The 17,935-nt window shown below is 38.8% G+C and overlaps 1 protein-coding gene across 5 annotated transcripts in view; it reads left to right on the top strand.

Moving 5' to 3' along the window:
- Positions 1 to 253: 253 nt before the first annotated feature.
- Positions 254 to 17,935, top strand: part of ttc7b (tetratricopeptide repeat domain 7B) — a 43,754-nt gene continuing 26,072 nt past the window's right edge. Inside the window, exons 1-11 of one of the 5 annotated variants that reach the window (XM_061895776.1) lie at positions 259 to 479; positions 586 to 750; positions 2,320 to 2,474; positions 2,586 to 2,661; positions 6,002 to 6,094; positions 7,590 to 7,753; positions 10,471 to 10,592; positions 13,346 to 13,424; positions 14,319 to 14,494; positions 14,661 to 14,724; positions 14,825 to 14,962. In XM_061895776.1, the coding sequence (XP_061751760.1) occupies positions 630 to 750; positions 2,320 to 2,474; positions 2,586 to 2,661; positions 6,002 to 6,094; positions 7,590 to 7,753; positions 10,471 to 10,592; positions 13,346 to 13,424; positions 14,319 to 14,494; positions 14,661 to 14,724; positions 14,825 to 14,962 (1,188 nt within the window). In that variant the 5' untranslated portion in view covers positions 259 to 479; positions 586 to 629. Of the gene's footprint in view, positions 751 to 2,319; positions 2,475 to 2,585; positions 2,662 to 6,001; positions 6,095 to 7,589; positions 7,754 to 8,428; positions 8,548 to 10,470; positions 10,593 to 13,345; positions 13,425 to 14,318; positions 14,495 to 14,660; positions 14,725 to 14,824; positions 14,963 to 17,935 lie in introns of those variants that run through there. The other 4 variants (XM_061895780.1, XM_061895777.1, XM_061895778.1 and 1 more) reach the window with 4 other exon arrangements.

The following is a 17,935-nucleotide window of genomic DNA, read 5'->3' as shown; positions in this document are numbered from 1 at the left end:
AGATAGACAGACAACATTCACACTCACATTCACACACTAGGGTCAATTTAGTGTTGTCAATCAACCTATCCCCAGGTGCATGTCTTTGGAAGTGGGAGGAAGCCGGAGTAACCGGAGGGAACCCACGCATTCACGGGGAGAACATGCAAACTGTATCTCACAGCACTATATAGTGTGCCGTGGCACAGTGGTTGAACAACACTGCTCTACGTCACTTTTGTGAATATACATACTTCTATTTTGAGGTGACAGTGGCATTAAAAAGCCAGGCAGCCATGCTACAAGATTGACTTGAAAGAACATGGTGCAGTAGAGTACACATGTAAAATGGTTGTTTGTTTTGGCATTATGTTGAAAGATCAAACCGGAAGCCTGCTGCAAATTTGACTCTGGGTACACCTCATCTACAGAGAGCCTCTGGTGACAGTGGCATTAAAAAGCCAGGCAGCCATGCTACAAGATTGACTTGAAAGAACATGGTGCAGTAGAGTACACATGTAAAATGGTTGTTTGTTTTGGCATTATGTTGAAAGATCAAACCGGAAGCGTGCTGCAAATTTGACTCTGGGTACACCTCATCTACAGAGAGCCTCTGGTGTTTTTGGTCCAAGCCTACACTGCTGAGCAAAATGACCGCTAAGAAGTCTGGCTCACGACTGGAGGCAGAGATAGAGCGGTGCCGTTCAGAGAGCCAATGGGATAAAATACCAGAGTTAGTTCGGCAACTCCCGGCTAAACTGATATCAAACGGTAAGATGTATTTTTAATCTGTTAAACGTTTCAAGGCCTTCCTCCCTTTCGGAATCCTCGGTACTTCCTGACAGACACAGCCACCTCTCTGTGGTACACTCAAGGCATTTCCATTAGTCTTCAGTCCCTGTAGTTTAGTTTTGACGAAAGTAAAATCAGCTCATTTTGGTGCCGAATTAAAAACAACCATTTTGTATTAATACTTGCATTTTGTGAATCACTATTTTCCATGTATACACTTGCTAAAACAGAATCACATTCAGAAGTGATAATTTCTCAACACAATTTTGCAGATTCGTGACTGCTACATGCTAGCGAAGTTATGTTGGTTAACTCCACTACTGGCAGAAAGACACATTATGGAATCTTTAATATAGGAACAAGTGATGAGGTGGCGACTTGTCCAGGGTGTACCCCGCCTTCCGTCCGAATGCAGCTGAGAGGCTCTAGCACCCCCTGCGATCCCAAAAGGGACAAGCGGATAGTTTATGAACTAAAGTATACAATATATACTGCATTAGTAATGTGAGTAAAATGACATCATGTACAGTATGTTATGTTTCCCCTGATTATTTTATTCTCCCCAATGCATTACATTTGCATGCAGGCTGAACTATCAAAGCTACCATCCCTTTATTGCCATTTTGGAATACATGTACCCCGCCTTCCGCCCGATTGTAGCTGAGATAGGCGCCAGCGCCCCCCGCGACCTCAAAAGGGAATAAGCGGTAGAAAATGGATGGATGGATGGATGGATGAATGGGATTAGTTACAGGATTATTGGCCATTTCAAGAGTTGTACCTTGAAACAAGTGTGACCCTGTTGAGGTGTTAGAATGTATAATTCTGTCCGGAATGTGTCTAACCACCGTAATTCCTCAGTTAAACTTTAATGTGAGAGCATTCTTAAAATGCAGGTACAGTATTAATAACTACAGCAGAGGTGTCCAAATTTTTACACTGGCGGCCGCACACTTATATATGAAATCATGTGGGGGTCATTTGGTATTTTTCCTTTTCAAAACTTTCAGTTCGCCCCTTAATTTTGGTGAATGGTGGTCCTGTGGATCCATTGGTTGTCAGTCATTTAAGTGTTAAAAAAAGGTCACACTTTCAATACTGAAATGTCAATACATCAACTTCAGATCTGTCCATTGCCATAACGTTTTTGTTTTTTTTTAATTCTGCCCTTTTCTTTTTTCCGGAGAAAAAACTTTTTTTTTACGGGAAAAACACAAAATATGCAATATTTTCCTCAAAATACTTTTCTAAATGGAATATTTAATGTGAAACATTTATAACAACATGGCTTTTGACTCTTTTTTTTTTTTAAGAAGAAGAATGATCTTTTAAAAATAAAAAGACAAAATGCCTCTGGAACCCAAAATGCCCCCGGGCCGCACTTTGGACACCCCTGAAATACAGGTTGTAACTCCATCAACTTAATCCGTCGTTAACATTTTAGTAATTTACTAAGCCTTGTTGTGGAATGTACCTTCATTTCAGACCATGTACATGATGATTCACTGTAGTCTTGTAGTTGTCCTAAAAAATATTTAATGTGTTCAGATGACTTAGGGGAGCTGTTGCTGGGGGAATGTAAGCTACAAACGTACTTGAAAGAGAATCCAATCAAACAGGGTGCCAGCCCAAAGGGCCCAAAACCAAAATTGGTAGAGGTCAGGAAGCACCTAACTGCTGCTCTGGACAGAGGAAACCTCAAGGTGAGCATCAATGGAGAGATACATAAATGTGGTCAGTTTGGTGTGAATGTGTGTGTGAGTTCACAGTTAATCAATGCCTGATCTTTAAAATGTACATTATCTGCTTTCCAGGCGCATTACCTTCAGGAGGCGAGTCTGCTCATGGCTAAACTCAGCTATGCAGAGGAAGAATACAGAGATGCTTTAGGTGACACGCTGTTATCCTTTAATTGTTGTGTACCTTACATTCTAGGATTGTGTGTTTTTATTTATTTTATTTTTTCCTAAACCATAAATGGGACAGGGCATTAAGGAACATCATTTTGTTACATTTGCACATTCCAATGTATCTGAAAAGGAGTAGGAAGAAGCAACGTTTATATTTAATCCTAACAATTCTACATGTCTTTTACTAATTGTTAATTGAAAGCATAACTTTTACATTTTTACATTAAGTTCACTCTCTTTGAAAGAAAGGAAGAAGTTGGGAAAACGGATACTTAATAACTTATTGGTGATAGTCAGGCTGGGCGATATGGCCTTTTTTTAATATCTCGATATTTTTAGGCCATATCGCGATACTTAATATATATCTCGATATTTTGCCTTAGCCTTGAATGAACACTTAATACATATAATCACAGCAGTATGATGATTCTATGTGTCTACATTAAAACATTCTTGTTCATACTGCATTAATATATGCTCATTTTAAACTTTCATGCAGACAAGGAAATCACAACTAAGTCAATTGACCAGAACTGCATTTATTAAACAGTTATTAGCAGGTGACTTTTCAAATGATGCTACATATTAGCAGTAATGCATCTTTTGGTAGCAACGCTTGTGCCCCACGCTTGATAAATTAAAGCAGTCTATTCGACATCTTCCCGCTTGAAGCCGAACCACCGCCAGACGATGGACCCCGGTGCTGTTTTTCTTGGGAATTAATTATTCCTTCATTTGTTACCAGATTCGCACCTTCTCTCTCTCGTATCACCATTCGCATGGCTTCGCTAGCATCACAGCTAACATTACCTATGCTGCTACCTCTCTGCTTCGCGAGGGCGTATACGTATGTGACGTATGACGTGAGAGTATGTGACGTGTGTAAGGTGCGCTTATTCTCTGTGACAACGAGACACAATAGAGTGGGAAGAGCCTGTAGTGTAATGCCCGCAGCTAAAAGCAACTGCGTCAGAACGTATACTCGAATATCAAGATATAGTAATGTTCTATATCGCGCAGAGACAAACCCGTATATCGATATACCGCCCAGCCCCAGATGATAGTCATTGAATGTTATGTATTACTTAATTTTGTCACAATCTGTGTTAGTTGTGTAGTAGTTGTTGGCTTCAGATGCAACAAGGATTTGAGGTGTGTCTTTTATGTCCTTGTAGTCAAGATTGTCATCTTCAGTCTTTGTACAGTTCCGTTAACTCGATGTAGATTTTACAGTTGGTGCTCTAAGTGCCCTGAATTCCCTCGTTTCCTCAACTCGTGTGCTTTCTTTGCGATGTCAGTGTAGAGTTTTCGTAGATGTTCATTGATGTAGATGTGTGTTCCCCTCAGTTTGACTGGCTGCCTCAGGAATGCCACTTTGTTGATTTTGTTGGTCAACTTTTTGATGATAACAGGTGTGGTGAGTTTCCTGTCAAGACATTGCAATGCATGTTTCCATGTTGTTGGCGTCCACAATAAACACATTTGATTGCAGAAAGTTATATTGTTGACGTCCACATTCAATCCATGTGATTGCAGAAAGTTGGCCATCTGTTGCACTGTTGAAGCAGCGGAATCATGTACTCTGTTATCAGCTGCTCCACTATGAGGCATGTGTCTTATCTGATGGGCATTCATAATTACATTGTTCATGCGGACAAACTCTTGTTGTTACTGAATCTGAAACATCATTTGAGATATAACGTAGTCGTTGTCATCATTTTGCTTCTTTAAAACATGCACTTACTCCTCTAGTATATTCACATTTTCTTCTAGTCTATCAATTTGCGCAGTGTTGCAGTATCCTCACAAAGTGTAGCAGTATACATCCTCACTTCCTTAATATTTGTACAATATGTTTATAACACAATTAATGTCCTCACACTGTCGATCAAGGCTAGCAAACACTTTGGTCTGCCTGGCTCCTAGAGTATATTATCTAACATCCTCAATACTTCTTGGAAGTTACCTTATTCTGGACTATCTTCCACATTCTCCTCCTACCCATTTATTGCGGTAGAAGCCTTTTTTCTTCCCAGGTTGTTTGGAGTTGAAGCTTGGAGGTTGCAAGGTTTTTTGAGGCATTGGTTTCTCCCACTAGACATGCTGAAGCCAGTGGTATCCCCAAACAGATTTGGAACTATCAATCAATCAATGTTTACTTATATAGCCCTAAATCACTAGTGTCTCAAAGGGCTGCACAAACCACTACGACATCCTCGGTAGGCCCACATAAGGGCAAACTATGGTCAGAATATGTGGTCTGGAAGAGTACAAAAATGATCCAAAAACCTTCAGTCAATACAGAGTTCTTTCAATTCCCATCCTTCCTCACAGGAAGTGACCTAAAACCCGATTTAATTTTATAACTTTAATAATGATTTGGAGTGCGTGAGAAAGTGGAAAAGAAAACATGTCCTTCTTTGAAGTATATAGTTTGCATACAGCCACAGCTGTCAACAGACCACACACCCAGCAACTAGGGGAGACTTATATCAAACCATTAGCTGCAGCATCAATTGATAATAATGTCCATTTCAGTGTAAATTTTAGAATACCTTTTCAAGTAAAATCTTTGAATACTTTTACTATCAAAAATAGACCAGGACATGAGGACTTACTAATACTCCTTTTCTATATAATAAATGATGACGGTAGTTGATGCAGGAAATGCATCAAGACGTATAAGTGCATGTTAACACGAAGAAAAGAAGCAAACCATTTAAAAAGTACCAATGATTGTCACACACACTAGGTGTGGCGAAATTGTTAACCGCAAAGAAAACAAGCAAACCATTTGCAAGATCATTCATAATATGATAATGATTTGATATTAATGATAAGCAAGTATGTTTCATGTTAATTTAACTATATGATTTGCATATATAAATATATGCAATTAGAGCCATTAATTGCTTATTATTTTTTCCTGTGAAGGATGTCAAAAATATTAGGTTGTCCCCTGCAATAGACTTTGTACAATCAAATCAATCCAAGTGTACTTATATAGCCCTTAATCACTCATGTCCCAAAGGGCTGCACAGGCCACAACAACATCCTTGGATCAGGGCAAGAAAAAATCTCAACCTACTGGGAACAACGTGAACCCTGGAAGGGACCACATATGTGGGGACCCTCCAGGCCCTTTGGGTGACCGGTGCAATGGATGCGGATATGGTTAATACTTTGAGGGTCCAGTCCATAGTGGGGCCAGGATAGAAAGAAATTCCATAGAGAACTATTGTGTCTTGTCACCCCAAAAGAAAATCTGTGTCACAGAAGCAAATGTCTAAAAGTATGACATAACTATTCATTATTTATAGGTCAGTACAACAGGATGCATCTGGATGACATGCAGCTGGCTGGAGCTCCTGTGTACAGGCTCTCTATGATAGCAGAGGCATATGCCACTAAAGGTACAGTCACACACACACAGTGCATCCGGAAAGTATTCACCGCTCTTCACTTTTTCCACGTTATGTTATAGCTTTATTTCAAAATGGAATACATTATTTTTTGTCCTCAACATTTTACACACAATACCCCACAAAGACAGTGTAAAATATATATTTTTTTACTTTTTTGCAAATTTATTGAAAATAAAAAACACATGTACATAAGTATTCACAACCTTTGCTCAATATTTTGCACCTATGGCAGCAATTACGGCCTCAATAATTTTTTAATATGATGCCACAAACTTGGCACACTTATCTATGGGCAGTTTTGCCAATTCCTCTTTGCCCATTCCTCTTTGTAGCACCTCTCAAACTCCATCATGTTGGATAGGAAGCCTTGGTTTTCATCCAGGATGTCTCTGTACATTGCAGCATTCATCTTCGTTTAGTCAGGGAGGTCACCAAGAACTCAATGGTAACTACAACTACAGCAATCCTCTGTGGAGAGAGGAGAAGTTTACAGATGGACAACCATCTCTGCAGCAATCTACAAATTAGGCCTGTATGGTACAGTGGCTAGACGGAAGCCATTTCTTTGTAAAAGTTTGCCAAAATGCTACTGAAATACTCTCAAGCAATGAGAAAAAGAATTCCCAGGTCTGATAAACAAAAATTTAACTCTGTTGCGTGATTGCCATGTGTCATGTTTGGAGGAAACCAGGCAGTGCTTATCACCAGGCCAATACCATCCCTAGAGTGAAGCAAGGTGGTGGCAGCATCATGCTGTGGGGATGTTTTTCCAGCACCAGGAGCCATAAGGACAGCGTCGATAGAGGGAAAGATGAATGCAGCAATGTATAGCGACATCCTGGATGCAAACCAACGCTTCTTAGACTTAGCCTTAGACAAACTTTAATGATCCACAAGGGAAATTGTTCTCATCTGATCTGATGGTGCTTTAGAGGTGTTGCAAAGAGGAATGGGCAAAAGTGCCGAAGATAGGTGTTCCATCCTCGTGGCATCGTTTTCAAAAAGACTTGAGGCTGTAATTGCTGCTTATACAGCATCAACAAAGTATTGAGCAAAGGCTGTGAAAACTTATCAACATGATATTATAGGGTATCGTCTGTAGAAGTTTGAGGAGAAAAATTGATTTATTCCATTTCGGAATAAGGCTCCAACATAACGAAATGTGGAAAAAGTGCAACGATGTGAATACTTTTCGGATGCACTGCACTGTATAAATAAGCACAATCATCATGGTATACTTTGAATTGCAATGGCACAACCAACTCACACTAAACTCTACTGATGCTTTCACCACATGGTGGCAGTACAATATCACCGCTAGTGAATATATTTGATCTGCATTGGTTGATAAACTGCCACTCAATACATGGAGCAATAATGAGATATGATTATATGTTTAAAATAGGCATGTATTTGAATATGACAAACTCGTAGTTGTGAAATCTGTAGCATTTTGTAATTGCTGCCCACTCCCTTGGCCCAGGTTTGTGTCTTGAGAAAATACCACCTGCCTCTCCAATGGTGTCCAACATGAATGCCGGGTCTCCATCCACCAACAGAAGCAGATCTGAGTTAGAGCAGGAAATCATCACCTGCTATGAAAAATCTGGAGATATTGCTCTACTTTACCTGCAGGAGGCTGAGAAGGTTTGTGTTTGTGGAACATTAAAAAAAAAATCAGTTTATTTATTAGACATTGCAGATCCATACATCTATTTTCTACTGCTTGTCCTTCTTGGGGTCGCGTGGGGGGTGGGAGGGGGCTGGTGCCTATCCCAGCTGTAGTCTGGCAAAAGGCAGGTTACACCCTGGACAAGCTGCCACCTCACCGCTGGGACAACACAGATAGACAGCATTCACACTCACATTACCATGTTTCATTTAAAACATTACCATGTTTCATTTAAAACATGGTAATAGACAAAAAATACATTCTAAATGATTTCCTTTGTAGAAGAAAAAAATATTGTAGACAAAAAATTAAGTTACAGGTACGTTTTTTCACAAGATTTGTAGACATGGGAGCTTGGAAATCAGGGAGTCATCCAGCAAAATACTGATGTATTTGTATGTGTGAACCACCTCTATGACATTTCCCTCTAGAGGGAACAGTAAGGGGATAAATTGTGGAACCTTCTTAGTGTTTGAAAACCTTATTAGTTATGTCTTTTTAGCATTGAGGACTAGTTTTAGCTGCAGAAGTGTGTCCTGGATTAGCAGGGTTTTAACCAAAGCAGTAAATTATTGTGTCATCAGTGTAGAAATGTATATTAGCATCAGAGACATTTTTTCCTAATTGGGTGATCTTCCTGTGTGTAGTTTGCATGTTCTCCCGTGACTGTGTGGGTTTCCTCTGGGTACTCCGGCTTCCTCCCACCTCCAAAGACATGCACCTGGGGATGAAGTGATTGGCGACACTAAATTGGCCCTAGTGTATGAACGTGAGTGTGAATGTTGTCTGTCTATCTGTGTTGGCCCTGCGATGAGGTGGTACCAGGGTGTACCTCGACTTGTGCCCGAATGCAGCTGAGATAGGCTCCAGCACCCCCCGCAACACCAAAAGGTACAAGCGGTAGAAAATAGATGGATGGATGGTTAATATACATGATGAACAGGTGGGGTCCTAATTTTGAACCATGTGGCACCTCCTTGTGGCGATTTAACAATTCAGAACACAGAAGTCACATTTAATACGCTGGCTCCCCTGTCACTCAAATCATTTGTGAACACGTAAACATGATTAGATAGTCCCCAAACAAAGGCGCCTAAGCTTTAGAATAGCATGATCAACAGTGTCAAAGCTTCTGACAGATCAATAAAAAGGAAGCACAATATTGATTTTTTTAACAAGAGCAACAAGTACGTATATTGTTTATCAGTTTTGTAGCAGCCGTGATGTACTATGCTTTTTTTGAAGCCGGATTGAAGTTTAGAAATAAGTTTGTTAGAATACAGGAACTATTTTAGTTGATTACAAACAAGAGATTTAAGAACTTTTGACGAAACACACAAATTTGATATTGGCATGTAGTCAGTTAAAACAGCTTTATCATCTCCTTTTAATAAAGGGGTAACAAAAGCTGACTTACAACCAAGTGGGATTTCTTTGTTTTGGATTGACAAATTCAAAAGAACGCTTAGAGGCTATGCTACGTTATCAGCTGCTATTTTTAAGTAGTAGGACTCTATCAAGTCTGGTCCAGGGGGTTTCCAGTGATCCTTTACTTTGAGAGTTTTATGCACTCCCTGCACAGTAAAAGGAACAAAGTTAAAATCCTCTCCAAAAGACATTACAGGCCCTGTACAGGGAGTCACAGGGGCTGATCATGTGGAGTCAAACAAGGCACCGGAAACTACAAAATGCTTGTTAAATCTATTTAGGACCTCGGTCCTATTATAGACAGGGACAGAGTCTTTTAAAACACATTTTAGAAGAGCCAAAGGTTTTTTATTTACAGACAGAGACTGTATCACTTTCCAAAATTTCTGTAGATTGTTGAGGTTTCCCGTTGTGACGCATAAGTACTATTCTGATTTAGCTTTCTTGGTAAGAGAAGTACATTTATTTCATAAATGTCTAAAATTAGACCAATCGGAAGGATAATCATCTTGCCTGGCTTTGCCCCATGCCACATTGCGTTGATGGATGGACTCTGACAATTCTGGAGAAAACAAAGGGTTTTCTCGTCCCTTAACTCGAAAATTTCCTGATGATTCCTGATGCATGTTTATTTACCATCTTATTTCATGTTTATTTACAATCTTAATAAAATTTTATTTGAAATATGCCCAAGGCAGCTTGACATCTGGCAACCGACTCAATTGCCCCTAATTAATCAAAGAAAAATCATGATCATGTTAAAAAATCATGTTCATTTAATATATTTTTATTTCTATTACCAATAATATGCGGATTGCATTTGGGAATTTGATGCTCCTGCAGGTAGCAACAACACAGTGATTGCTTAAACATTGCAGAACACACCCAATGATTAGAATTTATGAGGGACGTTGACTAGGATTAAGTCAATCAAAGTAGACCTATCAGGACTCTTAACATTTGGCCTTGTCGGTAGGTTGATTTCAATTCACCAGAAACTGACTTCAGCCAGTCCGGCCAATAAAAGTTTATTATAATTTAATTTGGATAAAAGATACTCTAAACTCAATTTGCTTAGAAATAGATTCAAATAATTTTTTTTTACATGAAATCTGGATTTTACGTAATTGCTATGGCACCACCTTTCTTGGGCCTATCTGTACAATGAACATTGTATCCAAGTATGTTGATGTCATCATTAGAAATAGATTTGGATAGCTATTATTATACCTTTTTAATTGTGTAAATACCTTTTTTTCCTCAGGCTTTGTCAGCTGGAATTCAGAACCGCAGCCCAAAGCCTGGCCCGGTTTCCCAGGACCAGGAACTGGATTACTTCCTTGAGACAGGCCTGCAGAGAGCCCATGTCATCCATTTCAAAAATGGGTACGATGCTAAGAAAATTGTATGTTGACAGGTTTTAATTGCTTTCCGTGTGACCTGCCATTAATTGCACACAGGGTTCGTACGGTTTTGAAAAACTTTGAAATTTCATGGAATTTTAAAATACATTTTTGCTTCACGGTGGCAGAGGGGTTAGTGCGTCTGCCTCACAATACGAAGGTCCTGCAGTCCTGGGTTGAAATCCAGGCTCGGGATCTTTCTGTGTGGAGTTTGCATGTTCTCCCCGTGAATGCGTGGGTTCCCTCCGGGTACTCCGGCTTCCTCCCACTTCCAAAGACATGCACCTGGGGATAGGTTGATTGGCAACACTAAATTGGCCCTAGTGTGTGAATGTGAGTGTGAATGTTGTTTGTCTATCTGTGTTGGCCCTGCGATGAGGTGGCGACTTGTCCAGGGTGTACCCCGCCTTCCGCCCGATTGTAGCTGAGATAGGCGCCAGCGCCCCCCGCGACCCCAAAAGGGAATAAGCGGTAGAAAATGGATGGATGGATGGATTTTGTTTTTGTATAGTTCCAGAAGTTTTGGAAACATGAAAATACATGTGAAGTTTCCTTAATCCAAACAAAATTGAGGAGCGAGCAAAGTACAGTTTCAACACAGCATGTTTCTTTAAAGGATAAATAGAAATTGTAGCTGGCAAAAGACACTGACTCAAGATGTGCTAAAAAATGGGCTGTAAGACATTTGACATATCAAAGACGGGCGAGGTAGCGCTCGTTAGCCAATTGAAGGGGGGAAAGCATGAAACTATACCGACAGTTGTTTGCAGCGAAATACCTCCAGGTGAGTTTTTGAACGCTGATGTTGTGAGGACAGCCAGCAACACTACTATAGTTGCCACAATAACAAATCAAATAATTTTGGACATTCCTGCAAAAAATGAAAACCTCAAAGCTTTCATTGCCTGTCTCTGTGGGCACTAAAATACATGAATTGGTGGTACTCATTCAAGTCATTCAAGGACACAAGCTGTCTTTTCGCTGCCATGTTCCCAGACAGCCAGATTACAGCGAAATGTAACTGGTGCGAACAAGTGTGCCTATGTCTGTGCTTCTGGGATTGCACTGCACTTTAAAGGAATCTAACAGTCCCAACAAACCGGATGCATGGTGCTGTTTGATAAAAGCCTAAATTCATCCAACAAATGAATTTACTATTGAGGTTGTGGGATAGAACAGAAGTGTAGACTACTAAATATGTTGGAACTGAAATATGAGTAGATGTATCTAAATGTGCCTGCCTGGTGTTTTTGTGTGTTTGTGTTTGTTTTAGACAGGCAGCAATGCCCCATGTATTTCAGATAGAAACCTAATTTTGCTTAGAATTCAAGAAACTTTACTGTCATACCAGCTAGAGCTATATACAAGTAATCACATTTTGATTTTGATTATAGAGTCTCACGATCATGAAAATATAATCCATGCATCCATTTTATACCGCTTGTCCCTCTTTGGGTAGCAGGGGGTGCTGGAGTCTATCCCAGCTGCACTCGGGCGGAAGGCGGGGTACACGCTGGACAAGTCGGCACCTCATCAGAGGGCCAACAGATAGACAGACAATAATCGGGAAAATAAGATTAATGGTCCACGCAATTTGCATGCAAATTCTGGAGCTTGTAACGTGAAACAGATGAGTAAGTGGGAAAAAGACTACGCCTACTAGAAGTTTGGGATCTCATATTGGTTGCAACATTTTATTTGACACAGCGCTAGTATGCCTCATCAATAATCACTAAAATTAAGAAAAAAAGTAAAGCATACATGATTTCTGCATTCACTTAACCATGGACGCAGTCATATAATTGCCCAATAAAACTGAATCCGCTGAAAAACGCTAAATAGATTCAGGGAAGTTGACATAAATGTGAGTAAAATGCTTTTATTGAGAGTCACTCTTTTGTTTATTGGTATTTTTTATATTGCTTTATTTTTTTAATTGTTATTACTATTATAATTATTTTAGTTGTTGTGTTTTTTTTTTCGTTACTAATTTATATCTGTTTTTAACTATAATTTACAGTTACGTTTTGGTGGTACAATAAATATATTTTTTTTCAAATTAATAAATGATTGTGGTATTAATTGTGATTGCAATATCAATGAGAATCCATCCATCCATTTTCTACCGCTTATTCCCTTTTGGGGTCGCGGGTACCTATCTCAGCTACAATCGGGCGGAGGGCGGGGTACACCCTGGACAAGTCGCCACATCATCGCAGATCAATGAGAATAATCGTGATTATTATTTTTGCCATAATCGTCCAGCCCTAATACTAGCACACATGAGATGTCATGAAAAATGCCCAAGATCCCAGATAAGGCCTAATAAGTATCACAAGAACAATAGTATATACCTAATAATGTAGTAGTAGTGTTAGGATAACTAGTTTTATGTGGTCCTACTGATCTAAAATTATTTATTTTGGTGAAAGGTTTTTGGAGAAGTCCATTGATTAAAACGTGTACAGACTCTGAGCACAAACGAGAGAGATTTAGTGTAGTTGTCTTACTTCATTTTATACACGTACCTCTTTCAAATACATATATATATGTATATATATGTTATCATTTGCAGCCAACCAGTATTCAAAAATTGGTATTGTGAATAATCCTTGAAAACTGGTTTCAAGGAGAGCTAGTAAGGTTGATATTTATTCATGTTTACTTACAAACAGATACTGTGTGAGTAGGTTTTGACAAAGTTTGCATTATGCCTTTATGTCTTTAATACTGTAGAAACCTGACGCAGGGTGTTGGGCGATTTCGAGAAATTCTTCGAGCTGTTGAGACCAGGACTACGCAAAACCTGCGCATGGTATTATTTTCCTAAATAACAGCTACTTATCCTTTGCTTTATTATGAAAACAATGCTTCGTAGTTAGTAAGAAGGAATAGGATTAGACCATGGGTCGGCAACCCAAAATATTGAAAGAGCCATATTGGACCTAAAATACAAAAAAACAAATCTGTCTGGAGCCATGAAAAATGAACCGCCTTATATTAGTCTCATAATGAAGGCAACACATGATCTAAATTTGTATATTAGTTATATTAACTTATTATTAAAACGACTATGTGTCGCAGGCTGACGCAAATCTTCTGTGACAGAATTCTTGAAATTTAATATTTACTCTACACATCCATGTGTGTGTCCAAAAGAAAGGAAATGACAGACTGTCTTCTTCTACTGGATTTATCTTTGCAAGCTGAGTAACATTTGCTGTGGTTTGGAACAACATGGCACACAAAAAACTATCAGAAATGCAGCCAACATTACACACAGATAATGTCATTAGATATGCAAATATAAATGAATGGTTAATGGTTTAATATGGTTCCTACAAAAAACATATTAAAAAAAAATATATATATATATATATATATATAATATATATATATAATATATACTGTATATATTTTTTCCATTTTCATACATTTTTTAAAAAGTTCCAGGGAGCGACTAGGGCAGCACTAAAGTGGCTCTAGAGTCACGAGTTGCCGAACCTGGATTAGGCTGGTCAGTTGTATTTAGTGCAAAGAGATTGTTATTCTAAGTACATAAGACTTTATTTTAGCCTCGAACAAACAGATTGCTGTGTTGGTGCGGAAATATAAGTGTTTGTGCGTGTGTGTGTGTGTGTGTGTGTGTGTGTGTGTGTGTGTGTGTGTGTGTGTGTGTGTGTGTGCGCGCACGCGTGTGTGTGTGTAGACTATAGCAAGACAGCTTGCAGAGATCTTGCTTCGTGGAATGTGTGAACAGAGTTACTGGTCTCCTGTGGAAGACCCGCCCACCGTGTCACCGCTGGACGATCCCACGCGACAAGGACCCATCAAAACCAAGAAGTACAGCTTAAGCCGACCCCCACGAGTGTACTCAGGAGAGAAGTGAGCAATTATGTTGTTAATGTGGGAATATAGTGGAAAAATGCCAATAATATCGCAAATGTGTTTTTTCTCAAATTCCTCATCTTGTCCGTGTCCTCATTTCCCTCTTTTCTCTCTCGTCCTTTTCTATTATTTTGGAATCGCTTTGCATTCTTTTCTCCCTCAGTCTGTTTTGCCCTCAGGAGAACACAGAGGAAGCGTTATTGCTGCTCCTTATAAGTGAGTCAATGGTAAGACAGTTGCATCCAGTTCTCTAAAGTGTTACATTCACACTGTAATTCAGAAGAATTAAGTCCTACATTTAGTGATTTTCATTTGTGTGTATTGCAGGCTAACCGCGATGCTGTACTAAGCAGGATTCCTGAACACAATAATGATCGAATCATCAGTTTACAGTCTGCCTCTGTGGTGTACGACCTGCTTACAATAGCACTAGGCAGGAGAGGGCAGTATGAGATGCTATCTGAGGTGAGTCATATTTTAGCAAATTATTAGTGTGCTTTAGCATAGTGCCTAAAATAGTCACAATAATGGGGATTGTGGAAACATATATACTTACAAGACACTCCTAATACATTAATAAGATCCAGTAGAATAAATAATACAGTAATACCTCAACTTAGGATCTTTATTGGTTCTGTGACGGAGATTTTATCTCAAAACACATGTATCTCAAATCTACGTTGCTCATTAGTTACATTTAATTGAATCGGTGCTTGGCCCCAAAACAGCAAAATTTTACTTACCGTATTATAAATCGCTCTGGAGTATACGTCGCACCGGCCGAAAATGCATAATAAAGAAAGAAAAAAACATAGATACGTCTCACTGTCGCATTTTTGGGGGAAATTTATTTGATAAAATCCAACACCAAGAATAGACATTTGAAAGGCAATTTAAAATAAATAAAGAATAGTGAACAACAAGCTGAATAAGTGTACGTTATATGATGCATAAATAACCAACTGAGAACGTGCCTGGTATGTTAAGGTAACATATTATGGTAAGAGTCATTCAAATAACTATAACATATAGAACATGCTATACGTTTACCAAACAATCTGTCACTCCTAATCGCTAAATCCGATGAAATCTTCTTCCTCGATGTCGCTTCTAAACAACTCTGCCAACTCCAAAGCTATGCGCCTCTTCCTCTTGTCGTTTTCTGCTGCATATTTCACTACGTCCAGCTTGTAATCTGCAGTACATGATTTCCTTTTCGGTGCCATTTTTGTTCAGCCCTTCTCGGTTTTTATAAGTTACCGCCAACGATGAAATGATCCATTTTAATAGCTAGGGCAGTAGCATATAGCATATAGCAGTTAGCATCCCATGACCCACAGTGCAGTTCTGCCATGACCCTCCCCCGCTAAATTTTTATTGGTTGACGTGTGTTTGACGATTGTTGACGTGTGTGATGATTGCTGGCATTTTCTTAGTCTCTTCCGCGAATAAGATAAATAATATGTTTTGATATTTTACGGTAATGTGTTAACAATTTCACACATAAGTCGCTCCGGAGTACAAGTCGCACTATGAAAAAAACTGCGACTTATAGTCCGAAAAATATGGTATATCTCAAAAGACATGCACCTGGGGATGGGTTGATTGGCAACACTAAATTGGCCCTAGTGTGTGAATGTGAGTGTGAATGTTGTCTGTCTATCTATGTTGTCCCTGCGATGAGTTGGCGATTTGTCCAGGGTGTACCCTGCCTACCGCCCAGGTGTAGTGAGATAGGCTCCAGCAACCCCCCGCGACCCCAAAAGGGACAAGCGGTAGAAAATGAATGGATGGATCTGTCAGTAGACTCAATATGGAAGTGCTAAAAATTAAAACATTGTTGGCGGGGAGAAGACACAGTTAAAGTTGAATCACGTAAATAAGACTGCCCACAAAATGGCACATTCTGAAGACACGGCCAGAAAACATCATAAAGATGGTTGGTCTTTAAAACATAATCTTTGCGAAATTTTTATCTAAGAATTAGAGATTGACCGCTATGTCTTTTCAACGCTGACACCGGCCATTGGAGGCCAATGACTGATATTTGAAACCAATATTTATTTGTAGTAAAATTTAACTAAACATGAATAGTATATATGTCAGTAAACAAATGGACAAGGTTTTAAGTTGGGGTTTTTTAACATTACTTTTTAGGAAACAGCGGACCAGTTGCGACACAATGTTTAATGCAGCTCTAATGTTGTGGTTAATTTACCACCAAAAAACATCACAGGGTATCACAAACACCTTTATTACCTTTATCTAAAAAGATCATCAAGATTTGCTTTTCGAAATATGGGAAATCCCCTGAAAATTGTTATGAATATGGGATTTTCTACATCGCAATAACTTGCAAACTTATAAAGCAATTTATGAATTCATTCACATTGTAAGGTATACTTGTGAGAAATCTGACCTAGTTGGTTAAATAAAGGTTTTATTTTAAACAAATAATGTTTCAATATTACATCACATATTTTACAAAATTTAATTTCTCTTTACAACACGACTGAAAAGGAGAAGGAAGAAGCAAAGCTTGTTTAATCTTACCCATTTTCCACTTCATAGCAATTACTAACACATAATATTAATTTCCTGTTCTCAATTTGTAACACAGTGATTTCTAAATGCTTTTGATTGAAATGAAAAATATGATTATAAAAAATGTCAAACATTTGAATAAAACTAATCCTGGGATCCTTCATGTTGCTTGTATGTAAGACATTGTATGCTGGCTGACAAGTTCTTCCTCAATGTTACAGTAATGAGCTGCTGCCTGCTCTTCTGTACGTATTATATAAGTCACCTATTTCTCAATTTACACAAAGTGTGGTTTTATTTATAGATATATTTTTTGTCATCTTCATGTCCATCCGTCTCCGTCGCGTTATTTGACAGTAGCATCCTTTAATGCTAGTGTTAGGAATGGAGGGTTTTTGTGCAATCGCTGTGGTAGTGAAAACACACTAAACAGGTGTAATAAGGAAGGAATGCCCGGAAAAAAAGACAAAAACAGAAATTCCCTGCAAAAAATGGAACTTCTGACAAATTTTTGTAAGAAGAGAAGACGTGCTGTCGGCGATCAGTACTCTAGGGCAGTGGTTCTCAACCTTTTTTCAGTGATGTACCCCCTGTTAACATGTTTTTGATTCAAGTACCCCCTAATCAGAGCAAAGCATTTTTGGTTGAAGAAAAGAGATAAAGAAGTAAAATACAGCACTGTCATCAGTTTCTGATTAGTAAAATGTATAGCAGTGCAAAATATTGCTCATTTGTAGTGGTCTTTCTTGAACTATTTGGAAAAAAGATATACAAATAACTAAAAACTTGTTGAAAAATAAACAAGTGATTCAATTATGAATAAAGATTTCTACACATAGAAGTAATCATCAACTTAAAGTGCCCTCTTTGAGGATTGTTATAGAGATCCATCTG

This window comes from Nerophis ophidion, linkage group LG03, assembly GCF_033978795.1.
Source record: "Nerophis ophidion isolate RoL-2023_Sa linkage group LG03, RoL_Noph_v1.0, whole genome shotgun sequence".
Lineage (NCBI taxonomy): Eukaryota > Metazoa > Chordata > Actinopteri > Syngnathiformes > Syngnathidae > Nerophis > Nerophis ophidion.
The sequence above is the reverse complement of the archived record's forward strand: the minus strand, read 5'-3'. Positions and strand labels throughout refer to the sequence as shown.